This window comes from Acromyrmex echinatior, chromosome 1 (genome assembly GCF_024713525.1).
Source record: "Acromyrmex echinatior isolate Ae372 chromosome 1, ASM2471352v2, whole genome shotgun sequence".
Taxonomy (NCBI): Eukaryota; Metazoa; Arthropoda; class Insecta; order Hymenoptera; family Formicidae; genus Acromyrmex; species Acromyrmex echinatior.
The window spans coordinates 10,688,060-10,713,053 of NC_141852.1; the positions used below are offsets into that span (position 1 = coordinate 10,688,060).

Genomic DNA, 24,994 nt, shown 5'->3' on the forward strand with positions numbered 1-24,994 from the left:
GCCGCTATATTATCGCGAAAGTTCCAATCGCGATTATCGCGAGGTACTGCGCACATAAAGCGAGATCGCATGCACTTGATATCATCTCATATCTTTGCGACGCGTATCCTCTCTACTTCGACTCTTTTTCGAGGGAGGGGCAACAAAGCATCTCTAAATCCGGTCTACCGTCTTTGCGTCTTCGTCCCATTTTCTCGCCAACTTCTCACAAGGTAGAATTTTTCTCAGAACCGCGCCGCCTTCGTTCTGTTCCGATTCACGACTTCCTCTCTTCCACGATCCATCGCTACCCTCGGTCAGTCCTCTCTAAAGTCATTAGATTTATAAAGTACCGCAATGACATCAAACGATTTTATGAATTAAAATTTTTGATACTTTATATGATTCGAAATATTTTAAGTTAATGAAATGCTGCTTAAATGAATAAAAATATGTCCAACTTAATTCCTAAATTACTCTCTTTCATATTTCCTCAATTTATCATACCTTTGTAACTTAAACGCTTTTATAGCTTAAACTCTTGATTACGGACTGTAAATACTCAAGTAGAACAACAAGTCACGATAACGTCATTTTAGACGTCATTTTGACGTTATCGTGACTTATTATTCTACTTGGGTAAGTAAAATTGTAAGTTTATATTACATTACATCATTTAATTGCTTGTGATATCTTCTCCCATAGGAAATGATATCTTAGCCATATATGTAAAGAGAAGATACCATTTTTGTAGGACATGATATATCTATTTTTTCCAATAATATGAAAATCAAAAGTTTAATTTATTAATTTGTTTAAATAAAAAAAGGTTTCTAGAATATAAACACAATATTTTTTGTAGATTAATTCAATAACATTAAGAAGTTATTCAAGAATAAAGACTTAAGTGTGACGTCTTCCCGATTTACCTTACATAAATTTGAAATGCCGCGGTTAAAATGATGGAGAGAGAGTGTTTGCGGTAGCTCATAAATCTAGTGATTTTAGTCTTTTCTTTCTCAGCCGATTTCGCACCAATTCGCGTCCGCGAAGTCCTCTGGCTCACTTAGTGCTCGCTAAGTGAAGTTTTTTTATTGCGTCGCACAAACTTCTTTGTGGGCCAAGCTGTGAAATCATCTATCAATACGTGTTGGCGTCACACTGTTCACGAACGTGTCCGATAAACGTCCGATAACGTCTTCTCAACGACTCGCATTTCTTTCCTTGTACATACGCTTTTTATTATGCAAACTGTGTGATAATTCTGGTGCTGACTGATGAAATTCGCGAGCATTTACAGAAAGCTAAATTTTCAACAAAATAGCACAATGATTCGAAAATGGTTATATTCCATTTAATGCCGCGCTTAGTAATTTTAACTTTCGAAAATATAACTAAAAGTTCTACTTTCCAATAATACGATAAAGTAAATGTTATCTTTATTTGATATCTCCGAACACTAATCTGCACGATATGACAATATAAATGAAAATCACAATTGTGTGTAATAATATAGTACCTTTATGTTAAACTACATGTAATCAATATGTATACGCTATACATTTTTTTGCCAATTAATATAATATTTGTAAATTATAATTATGTTAGTTAGTTTTGTGCTTGAGATAGTAGATTCCAGCACGTTGAATAAATTATACCCATCATTATTATTACATTTATCATTTTATTTAATTGATTCTTGATGAGATGTATATACATAAATACATATAACATTTATATATTTAAACATTTTATAATATATAAATACATAAAATTTTAAAAATATTTGTTTCTGTTTGTCTTTGTTAATGAAAGAAGTACGTCAGCATTGTAATATCTTTTCAAAGATGAACGGAGAATTTCACAATTCGCTGCCGCGCAATTTAACACATTATTGCCTCAAGCTAATGAAACTCGCGTATGATTAATTCCTGAATTGTGTCAATCTTGAGAAATTGGTGCGACGACGTGCCTTCGGAGCAATGGCGACAAACGATGCGTGCGTTTCGTCGATTCTCAAAGCCGTTTCGCGCGATGCCGTCGGGATCCCGTTTCGTATCACATACCACCATCATGTCTAATAATAATTTCGCGGAGCTATAGGACATAGGATTAATTAACCGTCTCTAGTACGATCCGGCGGGATACACAGACAATATATCTAACCTATGTCGCGACCGCACGACGCGATATATATTCTAGGAACTCTCGCAAAATTATATGCAAAGGTATTGCGGAAGCGCCGAGGTCCCTTCATGTTCGAAGGAATAGCTAGACGTTATGTAAACAGACGAATTACACTGTTAAATTCATAATGTCAAATTATACTGAATTTAAGTTATGCTTTGAATCATTTCTATAGGACGCCACTACTCAATAATTCAAGAAAATGTATCAAATTTGGCTCAAAATTAGTTTACTATTTATTAAGTGCATACATTAATATGGACATTGTTATTTTGAAATTAACCACAGAAATGGATTGATTTACATTTTGACACACGTGGAAATTAAAAACAACAAAATGTTAATTAACTCATGGATTGGGTTACCATTGCTCCTTTATATTTAGTCTGAAATAAATTTAAAAAAAAGAAAAGAAATTTAATTGTACGATATAAATTTATAATAATATTCAATATCGGGATTTAGTTTCCAAATTATTATAAATAAAATCTCGTTTCAGAAATCGAGCCTGGTTCTTTTCCATATAGACGTATCTAAGAATCTCCTGAAGACGAGGAACACACGACGACCAAAAGCATCAATGCGCGGCCAGGCGAGGCGAAGGGGAGATCTGGAGAACGAAGAGAGGAAAATGCATGGTGTTCGTGCATGGTGTTCGTGCATGGTGTTCGTGCATGAGTGACGTCGTGTCGCATAATTGTGCTCACGAGTTCGCCGACACGGTGCGGTACGACGCGAAACGAAAGGGGACGGAGAAGGAACGTAAACGTTTGCCATCGACGAAGCGTGCCCTAGGTCTTGGCCATATGCAGCTGCAGCTGAAGAGAGAGAGAGAGAGAGAGAGAGAGAGAGAGAGAGAGAGAGAGAGAGAGTCAAACCACGGTCGCCCTTCCCGCCGCATGATGAACCACGAGGGTCTTCGCTACACAGGTGAGTCATTTGTATGTATATGTATGTTCCTGGTGCGCAGGCGTATGCCAGGAGCGGAGTCGGAGCGGAAATCGGGGCGTCGAAGCCGGTATTTCCGAGTAGATTGTCAACATTAAGGTAATCTAATAGGTTTTCTACATAAAGTCGTAAGAAAGTGACTAATCACTGTCGAATATGAGAATAATCAACAATGATTGCTTAATTTCTTATAACTTGAGAGATACGAATTACGACTCGTAAGATAAAAGAAATTTCTTCAAATTGATTTTATGAAATTGAAAACCCTTTTACATGTTTAAAATACACACAAATAAAATCTGGAATACTCAAACTTAAAAATGGAAAAAATAGAAAAAATTATACAGTGAGTACAAAAAGTATTCGTACAGAGAAAATATTTTTTTAAAGAAACTTTATTTTTAAAAAGTAAATATTATCCAACGAGACATGAGTCATCGAATTGATATCAAATCGATATCAATACGATGTCAATCCCAATATATATATAATTTCAATACCAATTTGAAACGTCGATTCGACGTTTAATTGACGATCTTTTCTTGCTGGATAATTAACAATTTATTCATAAAGAATAAAATAGACTGTATGTTTCTTAAAATTATATATAATTATATAAAAGATGTATTAATTATAGAAAATGTATCATCTCAAAAATAAGCGAAAATAAAAATTTCTAAAAATTATTCTATTGTTTGGATGCTTAAAAAATATTCGTACAATCGAGAAATTTAGCTTCTAAAATCAGAAATACATGCGAAGTTCGTTTGTTTATGTTAAAATAGAATACATTCATTGTATAAAATTGCTAATTGATGTTTATTTTTTAAATAAACAAATAAGACTGTTTTTCTTGTAAACAAATATTTTTTGCTCTCACTCTGTATGTGTAATACTTTAATTTTTTTCGGTTTTAAGTTTAAATTGAATATCCCGGAATCTTTATTCGTATACATATATTTTAAACATGCAAAAAATTTTCAATTCTGTAAAGCCAATTCGAAGAAATTGCTAATCTGTAATGCCAGTAATTTCGTCACACCAGCTTCACTTTATAACTTTCCAAGGAAGAGAACCGGTATTGCCATCCGCTCGTCTATTTGGATAGTATTCTCGTTATACCGGCCCGGTGAAAATAAACGCGAATAGTTTTGTCGTATCGAATGTTCTCGAATCGCTTTGATTTCATCACCGGCTGCGTCCACGCGGTGCGTTAACGCGCAGGGAAAAAGGTGGAGAATGGCGCGCTTCCACCGATGATGGAGGCTCTCGCCTCCACATTCCCCTCGAGACCGGTGACGTCGGATGACGTCATGGTAGATGCTAGTTCCCGGGACGAACGATCGATCCTGGTCATCGTATACTACCATTACCATATACTGTCGCGATGACTGTAAGAGACACGTTTACGCGAATGCATATAATTACGCCGCGTGAGAGAGAACTTTGGATCAACTTTCGAATACAAAACTTCAATCTATATATTCAATTCATATGTAAACGCAGTATGTATAGAGCTCATTCAAAATCTTATGCTATTAAAAATCGTTTATAAAAGATTGTTTGCATGACTATTAGCATTTTGGCGGTTGACATACAATTAATCTATCGTTATTCAGACTTTTATGAAATATTTAAATAAATCGGGAACTTAATATTGAATTAGAGATTCATTCAAACAGTTATATGGGATGATTGAAACAATTGGTGTTTATATATTCTTTTCAATTCCAGCGGTCAAGTCGCTGGAAGCCATCTCATCGAAATTCCCAAAAATTTACTCTACACTGTAAAAAAGTTACATGTAAAATTACAATGATTATAGTGAGTAATTTTGGGACCCACTATTGAAGATGTATTTACAATGTAAAGTTACAATTTATAAATAAAATTATTCTTTTTTTAAACAATTCGCAAAAACAAATTTATAATGAAGTTAAGTTTACAGAAACATTTACATATTATTTCGACAACGAATTACGTACGATTTTTTAAAAATTATGTTATTGATATTTACGAACATAAACATACATATGCAGATATAATATTCGTGATATATATATATATATATATATATTATGTTATACGATATAAAAACTTATACATTTACACAGAAATTATTAATTATTAATTTATTATTATTCTTATTGTAATTTTTCGTTTAATATATAAAGATATATTTACACGATTAGAGCTAAAAATACTAATTTTTGTAAAAACGCATAATTTCTCAAACATTTTCATTATAAATTGTGTAATTTTTCCTTGTTATTTACATAATTTTACATACTCTTTTACATTGTAGAGCTGTTAATATTTTTTGTTGGATCCGATTAAAATCCAAGTAAATAAGTTAATACACGCTTTATGAAAACGAAGCATAAATGCTAATTAGATGTGCAAATAAAGTTGTAAAAAATTATCGCGGACGAGTTTATTCAAAGTGCTTTATATAGCTACATTAAAATGAAATGAAGTCGTAACTCTTGCGGGAGATATATATTTCAGAAAATAAATTCAGATAAGATCAGAACAGCGCTCGACCCAGACGCTGCTGTCACGTGCGCCCGTGATATCGAGAGATGGCGGGGCTATATTTATATGGACGCTGTGGGTCGCGTCGTGCGTGCCGTACGTGGCGAACGATGACTTGTCGAAACATTCCAAATATACGAGAACGAACAGGAACGTCGACGGATGGGAGAACGAATGGATGAGAGAAAGCTCTCGAGAAGAGGGTTAGAGGGACGAGGAGAGGGGGGAGGGGGAGTCGGTTGGCTGGAGGCAGCACGAGACGAGCGTACGAAGGGAGGGATGACAACGGGCGAGCGGGAACGCGAGAGGCGAGGATAAGCGATGGGAGGACGCGCTCCACGACGGAGAACGAAATCGGTTCAATAAATGCGCGCGCGGCCGTCGGCACCGCTTCGGTCGCTAACGATGACGGCGGCGGGGAGCGGGGAGCGGAGTGGCACGACGTGAAGAGGGCGAGGAGGGCGAGGAGGCCGAGGAGGCCGAGGAGGCTGCTGGCCGCGGAGAGTCCGTCTGCGCGCGCGACAGAAACGGAGTGTATGTCGCTGCAATCCGAGAGCTTCAAGCGCGAGCGTGACGGAGAGACAACAAACCCACGCCTGCGCCACGTGGAGTGAACGTAGTAACAGCAACTGGATGAGAGGGAACGAGATCCGGGATGAGACGCGCCCGACTAGAATGGGGAGGTATAATCGACTCTATAATCTAGATTAGAAAGTGTCCAAGTTGAGAGTGTCGGACGTTGTCGAAATCTCTCATTTGAGAGGAGAGAATATCTTTTTTTTTTTTCCCCTCGCGGCAACTGCGCCATTCCTTGCGTAAAATCGACCCTGATGAAACGAGACGAGTAAGTTGCTTGACAATGCGGGACGCTGAGGGGCGCAGGGGACGCTCTCGCTCTTGCCGGTCGATAGCTTCTGATCGAACGCGGGAAAGAAACGGGATGGGTCGGAAAGAGAAAGAAAGAGACAGAGTGATAACAATGCAACGTGCTCCACGCGATCGCTAATGCACTGCCTGTCTATCTGCTGCTGTTATACTGACAATACTCCGTCTTGTCCATCATCAATCGTTGAATTATTCACGCAGATTACATTTCTATTTACGCAATAATATCGCGATTGATTTTGCTTCAGACTCATTAATGATAAATGATTTTGTATATTGTAATATTTAAATTCTATTGATCAGTAATTAGATTCTATTGATATCATATATGACTTTTTGATTGATTTGTTTCGAATTGCAATTTTTTTTATCACCGTTCGATTCGCAATTTACGGAAGAGATTGCGGCTGTCTATTATTGGAGAGATTCTCGCACGTTTTTCGCGCTTGTAATTATTCATAGACTCAAGCGACCTTGACGGAAAAAGATGAACGATAACAGCAATTAGTTATGCGCGTGTTGGCCGGCGGCTTTCACGTTAACTAATGCTAATGAATGCGGAAGGCAGGAACTGTCCGTACGGGTTGAACTTATTACTCACTTACAACGTACATAAATCATAAAAAATACTTGATATTTGCAATAGTTGCAATGTATGATACGTGTGCCATTTTATTTTATTTCACTTTCAATAAATAGAAATTTCGTGATCTAATGATCACATTTATCCAATAATTATATATTATTTATTCATATAATTTGCTTATAAAATATTTATACCTGAATTAATAAGGCAACAATTCAATATGAAAGTAATCGCTGTAGACAACAATAATTTTGACAACTACTTTTATCGATTCGTAGTAGTATGATTTTCAATTCACTAACAGTGCCACGCCTGCAAATGTCGGCTAGGTGAACAGGGACAATGGGGAACGAGGGAAAGAGCTGGACAGCAAGAAGAAAGACGGTGGAAAGGGATGAATGAGGGACAGAGAGAAAGGGAGATGCGAGAGAGAGAGAGAGAGAGAGAGAGAGAGAGAGAGAGAGAGAGACCGAATGATAACAGAAGAGGCATCGACCGCTCGGGTACGTTGCCTGGACAACACAACGAACGTCGACTTTAGCCGAATTATTTGTTAAGCCGCGCTCACACGAAATGCGTCGTTTATTAGTATTGGATGGATGAGAGTTACATCGGTTTATCCCGGAATTAGCGCTGCGCGAATATACCGCAAATCTAGGACAATTAGATTGTTTAAATGAAATCCCAGAATATCCATTAAAGTCCTAGTATTTAGTTACTAATTGAGCAAACGTCAATTTAGACTTTCGAAGACAAAATTTTAATTATACATCTTTATATTTAAGTCAATAAAATTTGTGTATATTAAATAAATGTCAAATAATTCTATAACTACTGGTATTAATCTGATATTTAAACAATCATTATTCATTTTATTTTAATCTTTCATTGGCTTTTCCAGTCCGTTTATAGACAAAAATATCAGAAAAACGGCTATCTAATAATATCATGCAAGATAAAGTAGAAAAAGATGGATGTGCAGGTCGACCACGCGACGTAAGCGAACGCTAAAGAAATATCTTTACTACAATATAAAAGTGAGTACTGTGCTCTAAGTGGAGCTTTTATGAACACTAACGTAATTCAATTAAACGTAGTTACGAGCATGTAACGGCCAGGCGGGGCTTCGACGAGATGCGTTCTCTATGCACGTTACTGGAATGAAACCCTCGCGTTTCAAATGACACGCAACGACAAACATACTCGGCATTTCCCTCTTCACGCATTATTCTCCCTTGTCTGGCGTTTCTACAAGAGATCGGTTGGGCAAGGTCCGGTACGCTTTTCAAGCCACGCGGTCGCTTCCGAACGAGGGTTGTTCACCCCTATCCCGATCGAATTTTACGGCTTGGCAGGATTGCGAAATAATGTATGGCTACGTGAGAATCAAGCTTACACGCAACTAAGCGACCTGGAAAATAATATTAACGAGAATCTTTTTTTACATGTTATTAAGTTACTTAAAGATATGTGTACACATTATCTATAATTTTTACATTTTTCTAAATTAATGGAATACAGCAAGCTAGTTTAATTCTTCGATTATTTGTGTTATTTATAATACAATTGATTTTGAAAACATGTTATTGCAATGAAGTATATATTAATTATGCAGATTACTGTTTTCCTATTAAAATAAGCTGAATTTTCCGCAAATTGTTTTCCACCAGTTAATAGGTAGAATGCAAAATATCCGAGTCCGAGAGTTAAGGGACACATGCATCGTGGAGAATGCGAAAGAATAGCATGCAAAAATGTCGTGCTAACGGAGCGCCATTAATCAGTGGAAACCACAGGCGCGTGCGGCATCTAGTCTCGCGCAATTAAGGTAAACACGTGGCGGAAATTAATTAATTGATGCGCGATGCCATGCGTGGACAATGACGTCATTTGTTGCGCGACCTGGTCGTCGCCGAGAACATTGACGGCGTGAACGAGCGCGAGAATAATAAACGGAGCCGACGGACGCATTTTTCACCGCGACGTTGATACATGATTATTACGAAAAAGTAAATGTGCGTTATCATCGTGCGTGTCCTACCTCTGATAAAAGCGAATTATTAAAATCTGTGCATGACCAAGTACTCGAGCGAGATTGCGTGTCGATTATGTCGTACCGATTGATCCGGACTTGCTAATCTTTCTCGACGAAAAGATGATATCAAAGAACCTGCGTTGGATTTTACGTCAGGAATTTCAAGATATTATTACAAACAAGATTCAATGTAATATTTTAATGAAAGAAAAGTAGACAAATTGTTCTCTTATAAAGTATTCCTCGAAGTATTCAGTATAAATCATCAGAGGCTAAGAACTAACTAAATCAAATCGAGAGGAATCGAATTTGGAGGTGGAATTTTAGTTAAACAATGTCAAATCAGTAATGATCATTAATCAATATGTTTTAAATTAAAACTTCTAATATCAAAAATATCAAAAGTACCGATCCGTGAGGTTTCTTATAAAGGAGGGAACATGAGGATCGATATCTAATGTAAATATCTGTTTGAATCGAACTGATTGTGGATCAGAAATTTGGGAGTGTTTTAGATTAAAAATTATAAATAAATGATTATGAGAGATAACAATTCAAGGTTTATTCTAAGCAGATAACAATTCAAGGTTTATTAATAAGATACTTAATAGGATATTAAAGTAGGTCTTGTTTGTAAAGAAAATTGTTTTTGTAAAGGACTTAAAAGGCTAGTATTCATGATCGATTCTTATTGAGACTATCTTAAGTACAATCTTAAGATGCCAATCAGAGGGCAATATTAATATCTTAAGATGGATTTTAAAATAAGAATGGACTATGAATATCACTCCATGAAATGTATTCATAGAAATATTAGGGCATATAACAATATTCGATATACAAAAATATCTCATGATATTGCAATCTGCGTGAGTCTTTATCTAATCTGCACAAGCTTTTTCATTCAACCGTTTATTTCATGGAATCTACTACACAAACTTATTCTTGACACATCTGTCCGTATCACCTTCTGGGAAAACATAATGGGCGTGTCGCACAAAAAAAACTGAAGAAACGTAGCGTATGTGTACTTCACCATTACTTACCGCTTGTGTTAATAATGCGGTGATAAAGCTGGCGTCAGTAATAACATGTGAAGCGCGAAATTTATTTACAGCATTTCACATTAACCTCCACAAGCTGAAGGTTGTCCAAACACAAAGTCCCAATTAAATTATTCGTGCAATCTTCTACTTCCTACCATTTTATCTGATATTATTTAATTGAGATCTCTTATCTTTCGCCTCCAGCTATATTCGTGAGTTTCACCACGCTTCCGTTTATCAATCGATTTGCTGCTCAATTTGCAATTAATTTCTCCGTAGTGAAAGTTTTGGCACTTATATAACTAATCTTCGAATTTGGAGATTGAAAGAACTATTACTTAAAATTAATAAAAGAATATATGATTTTAATACCTCAGTATTCAATCTCTTGGTTCTTTAATAATTTGATATTTAATTGTTTTTCATACTCGCAAGTTAAATGAAGTCTCAGACTAAAATTTTGTAATTGTAAGCTACATATAACTCGTTTGAGGTTAAAGAAAGAGCATAATTTTTTTATCCATATTCAAATTCGATTTATCAAAATTTATTATTCTTAATCATTAATTTAAGAACGATTATCATATTCGCATTTGTGTCAAAAAAAAAAAGTTTGCAGATAATGCGCATTATCAATTTCGAAGAAAATGGAGAAACGCGCTCCAGCTATTTGAATTAAATTGCGTCAAAGTCATTTCGGTTCAATTCACTTTACCATTTTCAATCGTACGAGAATTCACTAAGCTGAGTCATTTTGTTCTAACATCACAAGATCGCGAACGCGTAACGATCAAATTCTGACGCTTAAAGTTTATGACTAACTGACTGACAGTCGAAACAACTCATACTTGCGCGCACTTACCGTTCACTCAACCGACGCTTCTCAAAGGAAGTATTGATGAAATAACGTCGATGCCGAAGGCCATGCACGACACACATTCTGACAAACGCTTTCTGACAGGCGCAATGGTCGATCAAGATATCGCGAACTGTGACGCATAGATGCAGTATTTGCCATGTAATTTTGGTTTGCAATTATATTAACGACGATTATTTGCTACTGACATAATAGATATAACTTAACAGGTGTGTCGTTAAATTATATCGACAACAAAAATATGGCAACAAAGATAAGTGCAATAAGAAACGAGTTCGTTCGGAATACACGACATAAGTGTTTCATAAATTTTTATAAAAATATTACATTATATTAAATTAAGAGAATTAAGTTAGATTTTTTCAAAACTTTTAGAAAAACGAGAGAATACTAAAATAAGATGTCTGTGATGCAATGTATATTATTGGATACCAGGACCCCGTTCTTTATCTCTCGAAATAGAGGACTAATGCACAAAATTGAGATCACCTCAGAATTTATTCACAACGTTGACGCAACGTATAAGAAAACTGAAACTACGCTTTACTAAAATAACAGATGGTTACATTAGACTCGAATCGTAAAATGGAACTGCGAAGAATCGATACGTGTCTGTTTTCACACCATAAGCACACATTTGACGTTAAAAAAAATGACTCGGTAATTATTTGCCACAAGATGTATTTGAATTCCAAATGTCATAACAGCTTTTATCTTATTTTTTATTTGTACAAACTATTATTTGAATGAAAACGATGAATTTGAATAAAAATTATTTAAATGAAATTATCTAAATTACAACATTAATAAAATACAACATTAAAAATTACAGAAAATTAAAAATAAAAAAAATGGCTCATTGCTATTTCCAAAATATTATTAGAGCAGACTATTCCGCGAATCAATATAATCGTGCCAGAGATGAGAAGTTTGATCCAACACCAAACGGAAATATCGGTGACTCATGCAGTTGCATTTCAGATTCGTATGATTACGAATCGCAACATGATATCAGTAGTCTTCAAGACCGTGTTTCATAAGAAGAGCAAACACTGGCACGTTCAATTGTTTCCTGTAAACGTACGTTTTATTATCATGCAATAAAAATTATCATGCTGTTAAATTTATCCTCGTTCCGCGATAATCACCGCGGTGACAATCGTAAAAAACGATCGTACAACCGGAAATGAGACGCCAGCTATTCCAAATTTTCGCTGAATGAATTCTCACGAAAGAAATTCGCGAACTTCGTGATCCTCGGTGCCTTTACTTGTTGCGCGACGAGGGTAACGATGATCGATGATCTTCCTCCCGTATCGTTTGATAGCCACAAACCGCAGACATGTGGTGCTCGTCACCGCGAGAACACGTTCACCATCTCTCTTTCTCTCTCTCTCTCTTTCTCTCTCGAGGTATCCGATATCGATATTTCTAATAATACCACTTCCCCCATGAGTTTTCGCTTTGCATCTCCGCGATATCGTGAGTATTATTACACCGCGCGTTTTAATCGAATCAAAAAGCTTCATTATTTTATATCTAACTTTTCAAATTGTAATTACTGTATTGGGAAGAAGTCACATGTTTACTTAAATATTTAAAGTCGCAACAGAAATGATCGCGAATAAACTAATTCGCTTTCAATTTTTAATCATCAATTACTGTTTCTGCGAATTCGTTTGCATAATACTTATTTTTTATACAAAACGCAAGCAGCCAAAAAAGTAGAATATCAAAACAATTTTTACAAACAGTTATATTTCCGTCAACATGCTTTTTTTTTCTCATATTGTCGTGTTGTCGTGTGCATTCCATAAGTCTTGCAATTCATAAATGACAACCTTGAAAGGGCTATGACGGACGAAAAGGGAAGACAAGGTAAAAGGAAACGATCAGAAACGGAATGAAACAAAACCAGATGAAAGATCCCGAGAGATGAATTTATGATTAATGTCGCTAGACGGCCCGGCTGGCCCGTCGTAAAAGCGTTCGGCCGCCACGCCATGAAAATAAAGAATCATGAAACCTAATGAGATGAGGTTCCATCGGAATCTCCGAGGGAGACTGTTTTCTGCGCATGGAACTCTCTCGACATCAATCGTATTTCAACAGAACAATATTTCTCGTCGAAATCTGGGATAATTCAAAAACCGAGATATCTTTTTCTTTTCATTTTACATAAATTCAATATCCTTTTTTCTTCGAGGAACTTACTACGTTATTGATGCTATTGTTATTCAGCTGCATTTTTATCATTTTCTATATGATTTCTAATTGTAAGATTTTAATGTTGACATTTCTGTCGAATAAAATCTAACGCATCGATAGTTCTAGTGTTAAAATCATTTTGATGAATATTCTGTCGGTTTTTACCGTTCAAACTGACAATTTTTTTTCATTTCAACACCTTATATAACGGCGAAAGCGAATGCAGACGTAATCGATTAGTCCAAACGAAATTACCTCCGCAAAACGACGCGGCGGTACCTTCGACACTACCATATACTACGTGATTTCTCGTTCACCGTTTCTTTGCCATTGCTTACGATGGCTTACGTGATAGTACGATGAAACTGGTGACCTTGAAGTGTAACACGAGGATGTGAAAAGTTGTAATCGGGTCGGCGAAGATAATGATAAACACTGTTGCAATTGTATATGAACACGTGTTCGTCGAAGGAAAAATATTTTTGCGATCATCTCCCTCGTGAAACGATTACGCGGCACCATCCCTAATCATGATAAATATAAACACGCCATACAAATATGTGAGTTTTAAATTTTAATTTAAATTTTATACTCTTAAATTGATAATTTAATCTTAACTCGTTTATCCTGACACATCTTTTTAAAGAATAGCAATTTTCAAATATTCCATTAAAAGGGTGGTTTCCTTCATCGAAAAAGGATCTTTTTCGAAAATTGAAGGGCGCTGAATTAAAATATCCTCCCGCATCCCGTCGTTACGGATGCACCAAGTGCATAATTAACTCGCAATTTATGACCCGAGCAACCGCATGTGGGTAGTCGTGCGACGACCATATCGCTCGTTTCTTCTTTTCCTCTGTCTCTTCCGCCTGTTCGGTTTATTTGCTCGCGTTTGTCAACAAGATGGTCCCACGTGAAACAGTATCGCGCATATACACGCGTCGCCATACAACGCGACCTCGATCCTATCTGTATTTAGAAATAGATCGTGCCTGTAGACTCGCAATGGCGCAAGGACTGTTTTTTCGTGCCGAATTCTGCTGATTCATTACAAATCTTTGCTAATCAACACGATGTGAAATGTGATAATACGTGACAAAATATGATCGGTTTCGACACGGTGATCTTCATGTATTAACTACGTATCGCACTTTCGCATGTCGTAAATTATATCTATACTCCACGTGGGAGGTTTAACCCTCCGAAGTTGACGTTTATTGGATCCACTAAACTATAAATCTCTTCGTCATAATATTAAAGTTTTCTTTACAAAGGCATTACAGTTACATTTACAAAGGCCTCCTGCACTAATTATATGAAAATTAAATGAAACGTGTTAGTTTTCACATATATGATAGCTTATGACGTGGTGAATAAAAGGTGTCAGATGCACAGTTCAGTGATGAATAGTTTTTCAGCTATAATGTATCAAAGATATTTGTGCATGATACATAAGCACATGTCTTAAACCTTTGATGCCGTACTCAAAAACTATATATTATCAAGTCTTGTATACACATTTTTTGTTCATCGTTATAAGCTACATTATGTGCGAAAACTAATTAACTCATTTCACCAGGATCCAATTTCTATATAATACATACTAATTAATGCGGGATCCTTTAGAGTATTCTTATCAAAATATATACTCGTTAGTATTTTTTTTCATTTGAGTTATGTTAATTTAGTTTCTTGAAAACACTTTGTATCTTTCAATTAACATAAATTAAATGGGTCTCACAGACTCAGGTCTTAGTAATTGCGTTTCAGGTTTTGGCGTCATCTTTGGAAGATTAACGACACAGATACATTTGAAAATTTTTATTTGAACGCCTAGCAGATACAGACGGTTTGTTAGTATTAATGGTAAAAGACATGTATCGCACGACAAGAAGGAGGCAGTTAATTTTTCGGCACGGTCGTTCACTCTCGTCTTCTTCACCTTTCTTGTCGCGTTCTCACGCAGTAAACAAACCCAAATGCGTTTACCTCGCTCTACCGGCTCCCGCAAACACGATCCGGTCGATTTTTTTTTGTCATTCCTCTTTACTCGCTAAATCGCTCGAGGCGTTTTAATGAGGCGTCGTGTGTATTTAAAACTATTTTTAACTGAGACCGCTAACTAACCCGCTTTCTTCGAAAAGATCAGGCATACCTCGCTACGTACTACGTGCAAACTGCAATAGACGTAAATATGTAGGATTAGTGAATCAAGTTAAATTGATCTATGTACGACTGATCGAGTCATTTGCGAGATTGACGCGATTAAATTTTATCGCCGTGTGAGCCTGTACGAAGCACGGTCGTGATTGCAGATGACAGTGATAACCTCTGATACAACACGAGTAACGATGGAGATATGATCAAAGAGTAAAATGCCAACCTCTTTGTAATTCTATTTTCTATCGTGTTGACATAAACAATTAATGATACCCGTAACTGTGATCCAGTTATAGAGTGATAAAGATACCTGACGTTTATTTTAGCACGTTTATTATACTCATAAGTTCATTGATGCTTTAACTCTTATCTTATCAATTTGATTTCTAATGCCCCTATCTCATTTTATTGTTCTATATCTATTGCGCATCTTCAAATGCAGCGTACTAGAATCTAAAGCCAATTTTTTCCTCGGAATGCGGAAAACCACATGCTCATATCTCGACATGCAAGTCGATGTCAAAAATATTAAAATCATAACGTCAAATACTCAAAATATCATAAGAAGAAAAATATAGTTGTATAAATATATATGTATTGTATGTACAGATATACACAAGTATTATATTTAGCATATAATTGATACAAAGATCGTAATCATTTATATTTTTATTTAAAATATACAATACTTGTTTAGATATAAAAATAGACTTAAAAAGATTATCATAAGAATCGACAAGAGAAACATAGAAAATTTGATAAAAAACTAGATAAAATTTAGATAATTCAAAGATATGTTCATGAGAGAATTTCGAAATATAATAATATAACACAGATATAGCGTAATAAATATAGATAATAAATAAAAAAGTAGATATTAATTTAGAGATGATAGAAATGTGTAAAGCCCATTCTTATCGCTACGTTGTCGTGCAGGACATATCGTATAAATCAAAATAATCTGCTCGTGCATACGTCGCAATTTAGCAAGCCTACTTAACCAGAACTTTGCAACACAAACAACAGTTATTACAAATTCAAGCACACGTGCCGGTAAGCATGACTTACCGCTCCTTGCTAATTTAAGCAAGGATTAAATGTCACCGTTCAGGGAAACTATGTGATCGTCCTTACGCTATTCACGTTCCCACAAACGGCGGCAGAGTTTATACCTCTTTCGGAGAAGCCTGTTATTAGCGCCAAAGCGAAAAATATACGGTATAGTTTGCTAATATTATTGGAAAACGGATATTACCGTATCGATCATATGGAAGTTTGAGAGTGTCTAAAAGTTTAACGTGTAGATAATATGAGTGCAAATACGAAATGGGATTGGGGGGGAGGGACTCGCATAAAAAATACATCTTACCTCGGATGGACAATATATTCATATCCAAAGCTACACTGCAAACATATAAATGAAATGGTCAAGAGAAAATGGGTTGTGGTAAAACAAACCTTGATCGCAACAACGCTTGACATGTAAGAGACATTGATTAGTAAAACATTAATTATAGGTGCATTCGGAGGAATATCCGTCACGAACTTGAGTAGAGAATCTGACGCTTCCCGTTGTTTGTAAGCAAAGTCAGAGATCTATATAAAGTCAGAGATAAAACGGGAGCTTATCGTAGTAAGCATTATTATAACAGCGACAAAAATAAGAGCTTATCAGACTTGCTCGTTAAAGCTGTGATAATCCCCGAGCTGGTTTCGACCAGCGTGAGCGCATCGAGCATACCGACGATAATTAAATGTAACATCTTAATATTAGACGTGTCATAATATTATCGAAAAAGCGATTATTTGTAAAATTGTCTCAACATAATCTCCGTTATCGAACTCGACCGTTCCGTTCCTCGGCACGATAAGCGCGTCGCGAAATACGAGCTTAAAGTAATCCGATGCATGGAAATCGATTCCGCATTGGGAATCGCATAAGCCCCCGTCTCTTCTTCAAGTTATCGTGATTATAATCTTTCAAAGACAAGATTTTAAAATCGGATATACAGCCACAGTTTCACACGGAAAGAATAATTTAAATAAATATTTTGCTGAAGTATCTAAAAATTTAGCTAGACACAAACAAAATTATTTTCAATTCTATATTTGGCTAAATTTTTAAATACGTATCAGTAAAACTGTTTTTCCTGTTTTTCCTCCGTGTAATATCGCATCGAAATTAAAATCGTTTCGCGTAAATCCCCATTATCATTATCATCGTTACCGTTTTAATTTTCGATATCGATTAACAAACATTAAGGGCACAGAGGTATGAATGAAATCCGCTTGAAAGAAAAACGCGCAAGACTTACTGCATGTTCTTGATAACCAGCTCCGAATCAGTCTAGCATAATCGACGTAATCGATCACCTCGTCGAAGTCGCACAATAGCGCACCGTTTTGATCTCTCCGACATTTCCTTGGAACATCTTTGCTCCGGGGATGATGGTGATGGCAGTGGAGATGGAGAATCTCAGATCGTCCTATATGGATCGCATTCGGGCTCTCAGTTGGATCTTCCTCGATGGCGCTCGTTAGCAAGGAAGTATCAGCGGAGTCTGCTGCCATACCGACGGCACTGTAATGAGACCGGTCGACGATGGGTTTCCAGTGACCATCATAAAAACGAACCTACGATAACGATAATCACACGTTCGGCAATCGCCATGCTAATCGACGTATTTAATTTATTGTATTTCGTGTCAAAAGACAAGAACGCGACACAAGCCAATAATTTTTACAAATTAAGCGGGCTGTCATAATGTCAAGCCATTGCACAAACAAATAATATGTAATCGCAACCTTATCACTTTACTATGCAAAACTACGAGGAAGCGGTACCAAAAGGAATTCACCAAGAAGAATTATTATTTAGTTACGCCTATTACGATTTATTATCACGAAAGAATTGACCTTAACTCCTTTAGACTCTATGTACATAATAATGTTGAAAAAATAGTCAAAATTTTGAAAACAGAAATAATTTTTTAATATAAATTACTTATTAAAGTGCCCTTGAATTGAATCAAAAAAAGTTTTTTTTTAATTCATAGTTAATTCCATTAAAACCAAGTCTCTAAAGGTGTTAATCGTTGCTTTATTGAAAAAGCTCATTTCGAGATGAAACTCGAGTAGGAGATAGCGTATATCAAAAAGATAGACTTTCGAAGTCAACAGAATTCTGTGAAATAAGATGACCGCTCCGGATACGTCATCATCTTGTATTTAATTCACGATAACCCAGATTGCGGATTTGTACGTACAAAGTGGGTTATCGCAGTACGCGCGAAAAAAATCGTCGTTATCACCGATATTATACGCAATCGTACTATGAAGATAAATATCTCGATGATGCCCTCTGACCCCATTAGTGGCTGTGGGGTGACGGCGGTGATGTTTTACTATCTGTGCGTATAATCGACGTTTGCAGTTATCGTTTCACGGTACCGCACGGCCTCGTCAAGCTCTGTTTTATCAAAGGCGATGGAGAACGAGAACGAGGCGTTGTGAACGGCAGCTGCACGTACCGCCGTGGACAAGGACGTCTGCCCGCTCGTGTTGAGGTCGTTGAGGATGCCACTCGGGTACATCCCGAAGGAAGAGAGTCTTCTGGCGGGCTTCCTGACAAAGGCCAGCGCGGGTATGCCTTTCGTCATTCGCGCGACGAATCGGGAAAGAGGTATCGATCCGGCGTGCCGAGCTCAATAATTCCAACAATAGTACCTTCTCTCGCTCCTTTAACGCGGGAACACAATTTATTAGCTCCTGCGCGATGCGCACTGCCCGCCGCGCTCTTCTCCTCTTTACTTGGATCCGTGTTCACGACGGTTTGATTCTTGGCCTCTCCTTATCCTCTTACCTCACTCCATTCGACTTAAGAGCATCGATCTTGTTATTAAATCGAAAGATGAGCGCGAAGGTGAAATTGACCTTTGTACCGCTTCGAATAGTAGAGATTCGATAATAATGTCAGTCATTAATTAATGATCATTTATGGAATCGACGTAATTTTCCACAAGAGAAAACGATACACGATAATGAAAATATCTAGCGGAAAATGTCTTGGGAAAATTATTTGACACACGTTATTATATAAAAATTTAATTTTTCATATAACGTCACGGATTGTTTCACTGTGGCGGAACATGCTGCGATACGTATGAGCTCAGGTATGCGATCAGCTGTGCCAAAACTCGTAAATATTCACCGGCGCGCGCATACTTGATTTTATGGCTATTATCACCGCGCAGCTTGCGGAAAGATATACCTCCGTTGCAACATCACGCGAATGATAGCGTAGCGTGTACATACACGTGCCGCCTGCATCGATCGACTTCACTTGCTGCGATTGAACGAATCCGATATTGATAATGAGACGATAGCGATAATGGAATGACTTCACGAGTGGCCGTATGTTTGTCTCGCTCGCAATATATTTTCGAATAAGTGCAAAATTTTACAATTTTTTTCATCGATAATACACTAAAAATATACTTGATTATTGCAAAAAATTCTTCCACATAATCGGTCATAATTTAATATACAATAAGTGACAGTGTATAAATTATAGAGTATCATGAATCGTTTAAGGTGTATACTATTTAATATTAAACACTCATACAAATTACGACTAAAATTATTTAAATTATTTATATAATTTATTAAAATTATTAATTTTTTAAATTAACAATTTATTAAACTACAAATTGTATAAATTATAAAAATACTAATGAGACAGCCAATGTCCCACTTCAACCAAATGAATCAAATTTACGATAGAGTTTATTATTTCAGGGTTAAACAATTCCAAAAGAAAAAGAGAAAGCTTTCAAAGATAAGTCTTTTTTTTTAATTAATACAAGATTGAATCTATTTATTCAGCCGATTTGGCTATTTCACGCAAAAAAATATTTTGCCGCTTCAGCTAGAATTTTGTATCTGATAGAAAATTATGCATCATACACGTAGAATTTATAGCACAAATCTAAATTCTATCTCTGTCATCTATATGATTAGATGCAATATATATCCAATCGCAGTATTTGCTATAAATTTATCTATTTTAGCTATTTTTCGTATAGATAATTTTCGCTACAACTGCAAGATTATTTTTTTGAGTGTTATGGATCACGGACGAAGCTTTCGGAAACCGGGAAATCAGTTCATGCAAGACATTTGGCAAGTACGCTTTTTCGCTTTTTCGTACATCAAGAAGCGATGATATTGCCTATGATAGTATCCAGCGAACTGGTCGGATAGCCCATCAAAGCCGAGGACGAGATGTCAGAAGGACAAGTAGTCGTGATACAAGCGGAGAAACGAGTTTCATATACTATAGAAGTTTCCTCGAAATTGCCAGTTACAAGAATAGTACCTCCGGTTTATCCCAGCGCCAACCTCAAAAACCGATATCTTGTCCGGAGCAAAGTTCGAATAAGTTGATGTGCTCAGGAAACGCAAGGGAAAAAGTCGAACTACGAAATCGATATGGATGTCACTGCTGTTTCGCCGGAACAGGTGTCACATATTTCGCGATGAATAAAATCGATTATACATCCTCGTGTCTCTCTTTAATAATTTTATATCTCGCGTTACCTTTGTGTTTTATTCGCGACTATAATTTGAAATAACTATAATGCATTTATCGTGTTTTATATATGTATTTTATTACATCGAATCTCCTGCAAACGTAATATGTCAATTAGTTTGTTATTGAATTAGCCTGGCGGGTTTATTTCACTGTTATCGTGCCGCCTGTCAAAACTTTAATTTCCGTAAGAGCGTCGTCGAAAAATTCCTTCTCTCTCCCTGCATTTTCGCTCCTAATGTCCCTTCCATGCTGCGGCGTTTACAAACGCGAGTCCGCTTGATGCTCGACGTTGAGGGACGTATACACCTCCGGTATTTTCCCGCCTTTTATTTCAACAACAAAAACACGACGGCATTATCCGTGCGCGTCGACGCGATATCAGGAGTCTTGCGCGCAAAAATTTCCCATAATAGCTCGCGTCACGATAAATCATAAACGAAAATCCGATAGATTTGCGATAGATTTCCGATAGATCGGAACTTGCGAACTGAGTTTATGTTCTAATTGATCGCACAAAATGTAATATAAATCGCAAAACACTAATACTGTTTTCTGAATACAAGTTTCCTCTTCAATCTCGTCGTATCGAAATCACTACTTTTGCATAAAAAAAAGATCTGAATTATTTGTCGAGATAAGTTAAGAATTTTCAAGAGTTTCATTTCATCTTGCTTTGAAATTTTAACTGCACTGAGATAAATGTTCTGAAAACCGTCAAAAGTCTAATCAAATTGCGAGACTGAATGGAATTGAAATTCCATTTGAAAAATTATGATAATCAAAAATTCTGTTTGGCTTCACCAAAATTCTTGTTAAGCTTTTTTGTTAATTTAATTAGAATATTTAATTAGAACATTTTTCTCAGCGTAAATAAAATAGCGATGAGTGATTTTCATATAATTATATTTTCCATCTTTTTAATTAAACATCTTTTTCATTCACTTATTTTCATTCACTTATAATTCGATATAAACTGTTCAAAATGAATTAAATAATACTAGAATATATGCAGACGATATTTAGAACAAATGAAGGGAAGATAAAAGGCTTTTGTGCATCCTGTTCAAGTTTTCGTGTAGTGTTTGTAATACAAATAGAACTGGTCCGAAGTTAGAACTGACCGGAAGTTTCTTCAAAATGACCAGGCAGGAAGACAAAGAAGGGAGAGAGAGAGAGAGAGCTCTCGACTTTATGGCAACGCCGGCTCGGAAACTGGGGGTTACGCAAAACGGATGAGCCCCAGAGATACCGCGCATCGTTTACCGACATTTACTAGCGGAAGAGATGGTAAATTACGCGCGCGTATCTCTCGTGTACGAGCTGCTGCTGCTGCTGCTGCGGTAAAACATTACGACAATATTTTGCTTTCGATTCAGAGTTTGTTTTCGATGATATCCATCGAGTGTTCGATAATAGGTACATACCAGGGATATATTTTCTGCGTTGAAAATTAAAACAATATTTTCTCTGGCGAAAATTTTATCAGAAATTTTCGATCACAATTTAATCTTAATTCGTCGGTATAATAAATACAATCAGAATTGGTTTTTTAAAGGTAATAAAGAAAAGAGACTGATAGAAAGAAATGTGAAGTTGAAGTGTAATATCTCGCTCTGTCGATTCGATATTTTTGTCTGCGAGCACCGACGTATGATCGATTTCTTGCGATTCTTAATGCAAAACCACATTTATAGGCTCGGCCTGTCATCGCTTATTTTTCTACCTGATGATAAATGCGCTCGAGATCCATCGATCATCGATCTTATTCTTCGGTGCGCGCGGGTTTTTCCTTCAAGATTAAAAATATAACATCCCCCGCGGTGACTAATGTGACGTATATGCGACATGTATATGACATCGAAAATAACATCACACAATATCAAATGTCTCAACGAAACTTTTTGAACATTTCAAACACTCTAAAAATTATTTCGTTTAATGTAAAATAGATGTAAATTAACGAGATCAAATAATGAGTGGATGTAAATAATATGTTATTTTAATTTATAGGTATATAGTGATTAATAGCCAAAACACTGAGAACAATATATGGTTAAAAATGGACGAAGATTCGATTATCAATCAGAATTCTGATTATTTCAACTAGAATTCTAGTAGATTTAACTAGAAAATTCTCATTCGTCCATTTCAACCACAATTCCAGAATTAATTCAATCAGTTTTCTCAGTGTAATGTTATATATTTCGATAAAAAAAAATTTAAAGAAATTAAAATTATAAAATGGAAAATATGTATATGATTCCTTCTAATTAATAATTCCTAAATTATTACTTTATCTTCTAAGAATTACAATCACTGCGCAATAACAATTAAGAAAATAAAAAATTAAAGACGAGAATATTAAAAGAGTTATATAATACTTATTTAAAAGATCCTGATTATATCAATCAGAATTTTGATTACCTCAACTAGAATTCTATTTAATCAGAAAATTTTGACTTGTTCAGTTTTAATTAGAATTCCAATTAATCCAACCAGACATTTTTCTCAGTGTAGTGAATTATACACCTTGATTAAAAAAATATTTAAGAAAAAATTAAAATTATAAAATGGAAATAAGTAATATATAATATATCCCTCCTAACTATATAATTCCGAGATCTTCATTCTGTCTTCTAAGAATTACAGTCAATATACAAATATAAATAAAGAAAATAGAAAATGAAAGATAGCACTAAAAGAGTTAGGTATAAAAAACTTATTTAAAAACTTGAAATTTGTAAAGTTAATGAAAGTCAGTCTCAAAACGTCAAGCAGAGCAGATCAATTCTGCATGTGCGCGGCGATATATTTTTTTATCCTCCTTCAACTATTATATGATTCCCATATTCTTTTACATTATTGGACTATATCGGGATAAACGTATCTACGATCGTTCATCGTTTCGTTGAAATTCGAATTCGTCATAATTATATCGATCATACCGTTCTCGAAATTTCAGTCGACTGTATAATCGGCGACGACGAAATTATTCGCGAGCGTACAATAGTAAGGACGGAAATCGCGCCGATAAAAGAACGCTTTATCACGCGCGAGGTAGTCCCTCACAAAGGCTCGCTGTACTCTTTTTTCCGCACATATTGCCGTTACTGTCGGCCGTCACGTTTGAAAGCTCCTGGCACGCGGGATTATAAATTCGGCAGTGGAAACTCCCCGGCAATACGGACGCACAACGGTATGAACATTCCGCGGCGATCGACTTTACGAAGCCAATTTCGTCCGGTAACGCTCAAGCGGTCGTAGCCTCGGGGAAATTCACCTCGCCGTACTTTTTCCCCTCTTTTTTTTCCATCTCTTTTTTTTTAAATCGCCATCTCTTACCCAGAGCCCGGAATCCTTTATTCGCGTGGCGCGAGCGCGCCGATCCTCGGTTCCTCTTCATATTATTGCGGGAATCCCCGCTGAAACGCGCGCGTAAAAAGGCCATTCGGTAGGTAAGGTGACAAATGGTTATACGCGGCAAACACCGGATCTCCGTGATTGCGCGGGAATCGAATGTTTGCGTCTCCTAACTCACTCGCGTACTCTCCGCTTTTTTCCCTCCACACGAGGCCTTCTCGTTTTTCGTAACTCCGATTACCGACAATTCCGACGCGCACCTGCAGACGCGACGCGACGAGCGATCCGGCCGGGAAATAACTTCTAATTGCTAAATGGATCTATAAATCGTTTCGCGTTCAACGCGTAATGAAACCGTGTTATTTACTTAATTGCAGGTGCGAACTTTACTCGGCCTGGTGATATATCACGTCTATTGCGAATAATTGCAACGTAAAGCGCCCGGCCAATCGATCGCCCTCGCGCGTCCTCTCGGGAAGACATCTTCCAGCAAACTGTCTCTTTTTCTCTCCTCCTCGCGATGCGATCCCACAGTCAATTTCCCCGGGTACACAATATCGGTGCCGAAGCTGCCAATCCGAACGGCTGCGAAATC

At 36.5% G+C, this 24,994-nt stretch overlaps 1 protein-coding gene and 1 long non-coding RNA gene across 2 annotated transcripts in view; one reads left to right on the forward strand and one right to left on the reverse strand.

Moving 5' to 3' along the window:
- LOC105145995 (growth factor receptor-bound protein 14) overlaps nucleotides 1-24,994 on the reverse strand; it is a 322,967-nt gene that overhangs the window by 237,337 nt on the left and 60,636 nt on the right. Inside the window, exon 3 of the mRNA XM_087416651.1 lies at nucleotides 17,762-18,080. Within this exon, the coding sequence (XP_087272777.1) occupies nucleotides 17,762-18,080 (319 nt within the window). The remainder of the gene's footprint in view (nucleotides 1-17,761; nucleotides 18,081-24,994) is intronic.
- Nucleotides 5,951-16,316, forward strand: LOC147910957 (uncharacterized). Its single transcript, XR_015546356.1, has 2 exons — nucleotides 5,951-6,332; nucleotides 7,450-16,316. It is a non-coding gene; the product is annotated as an uncharacterized LOC147910957 (long non-coding RNA).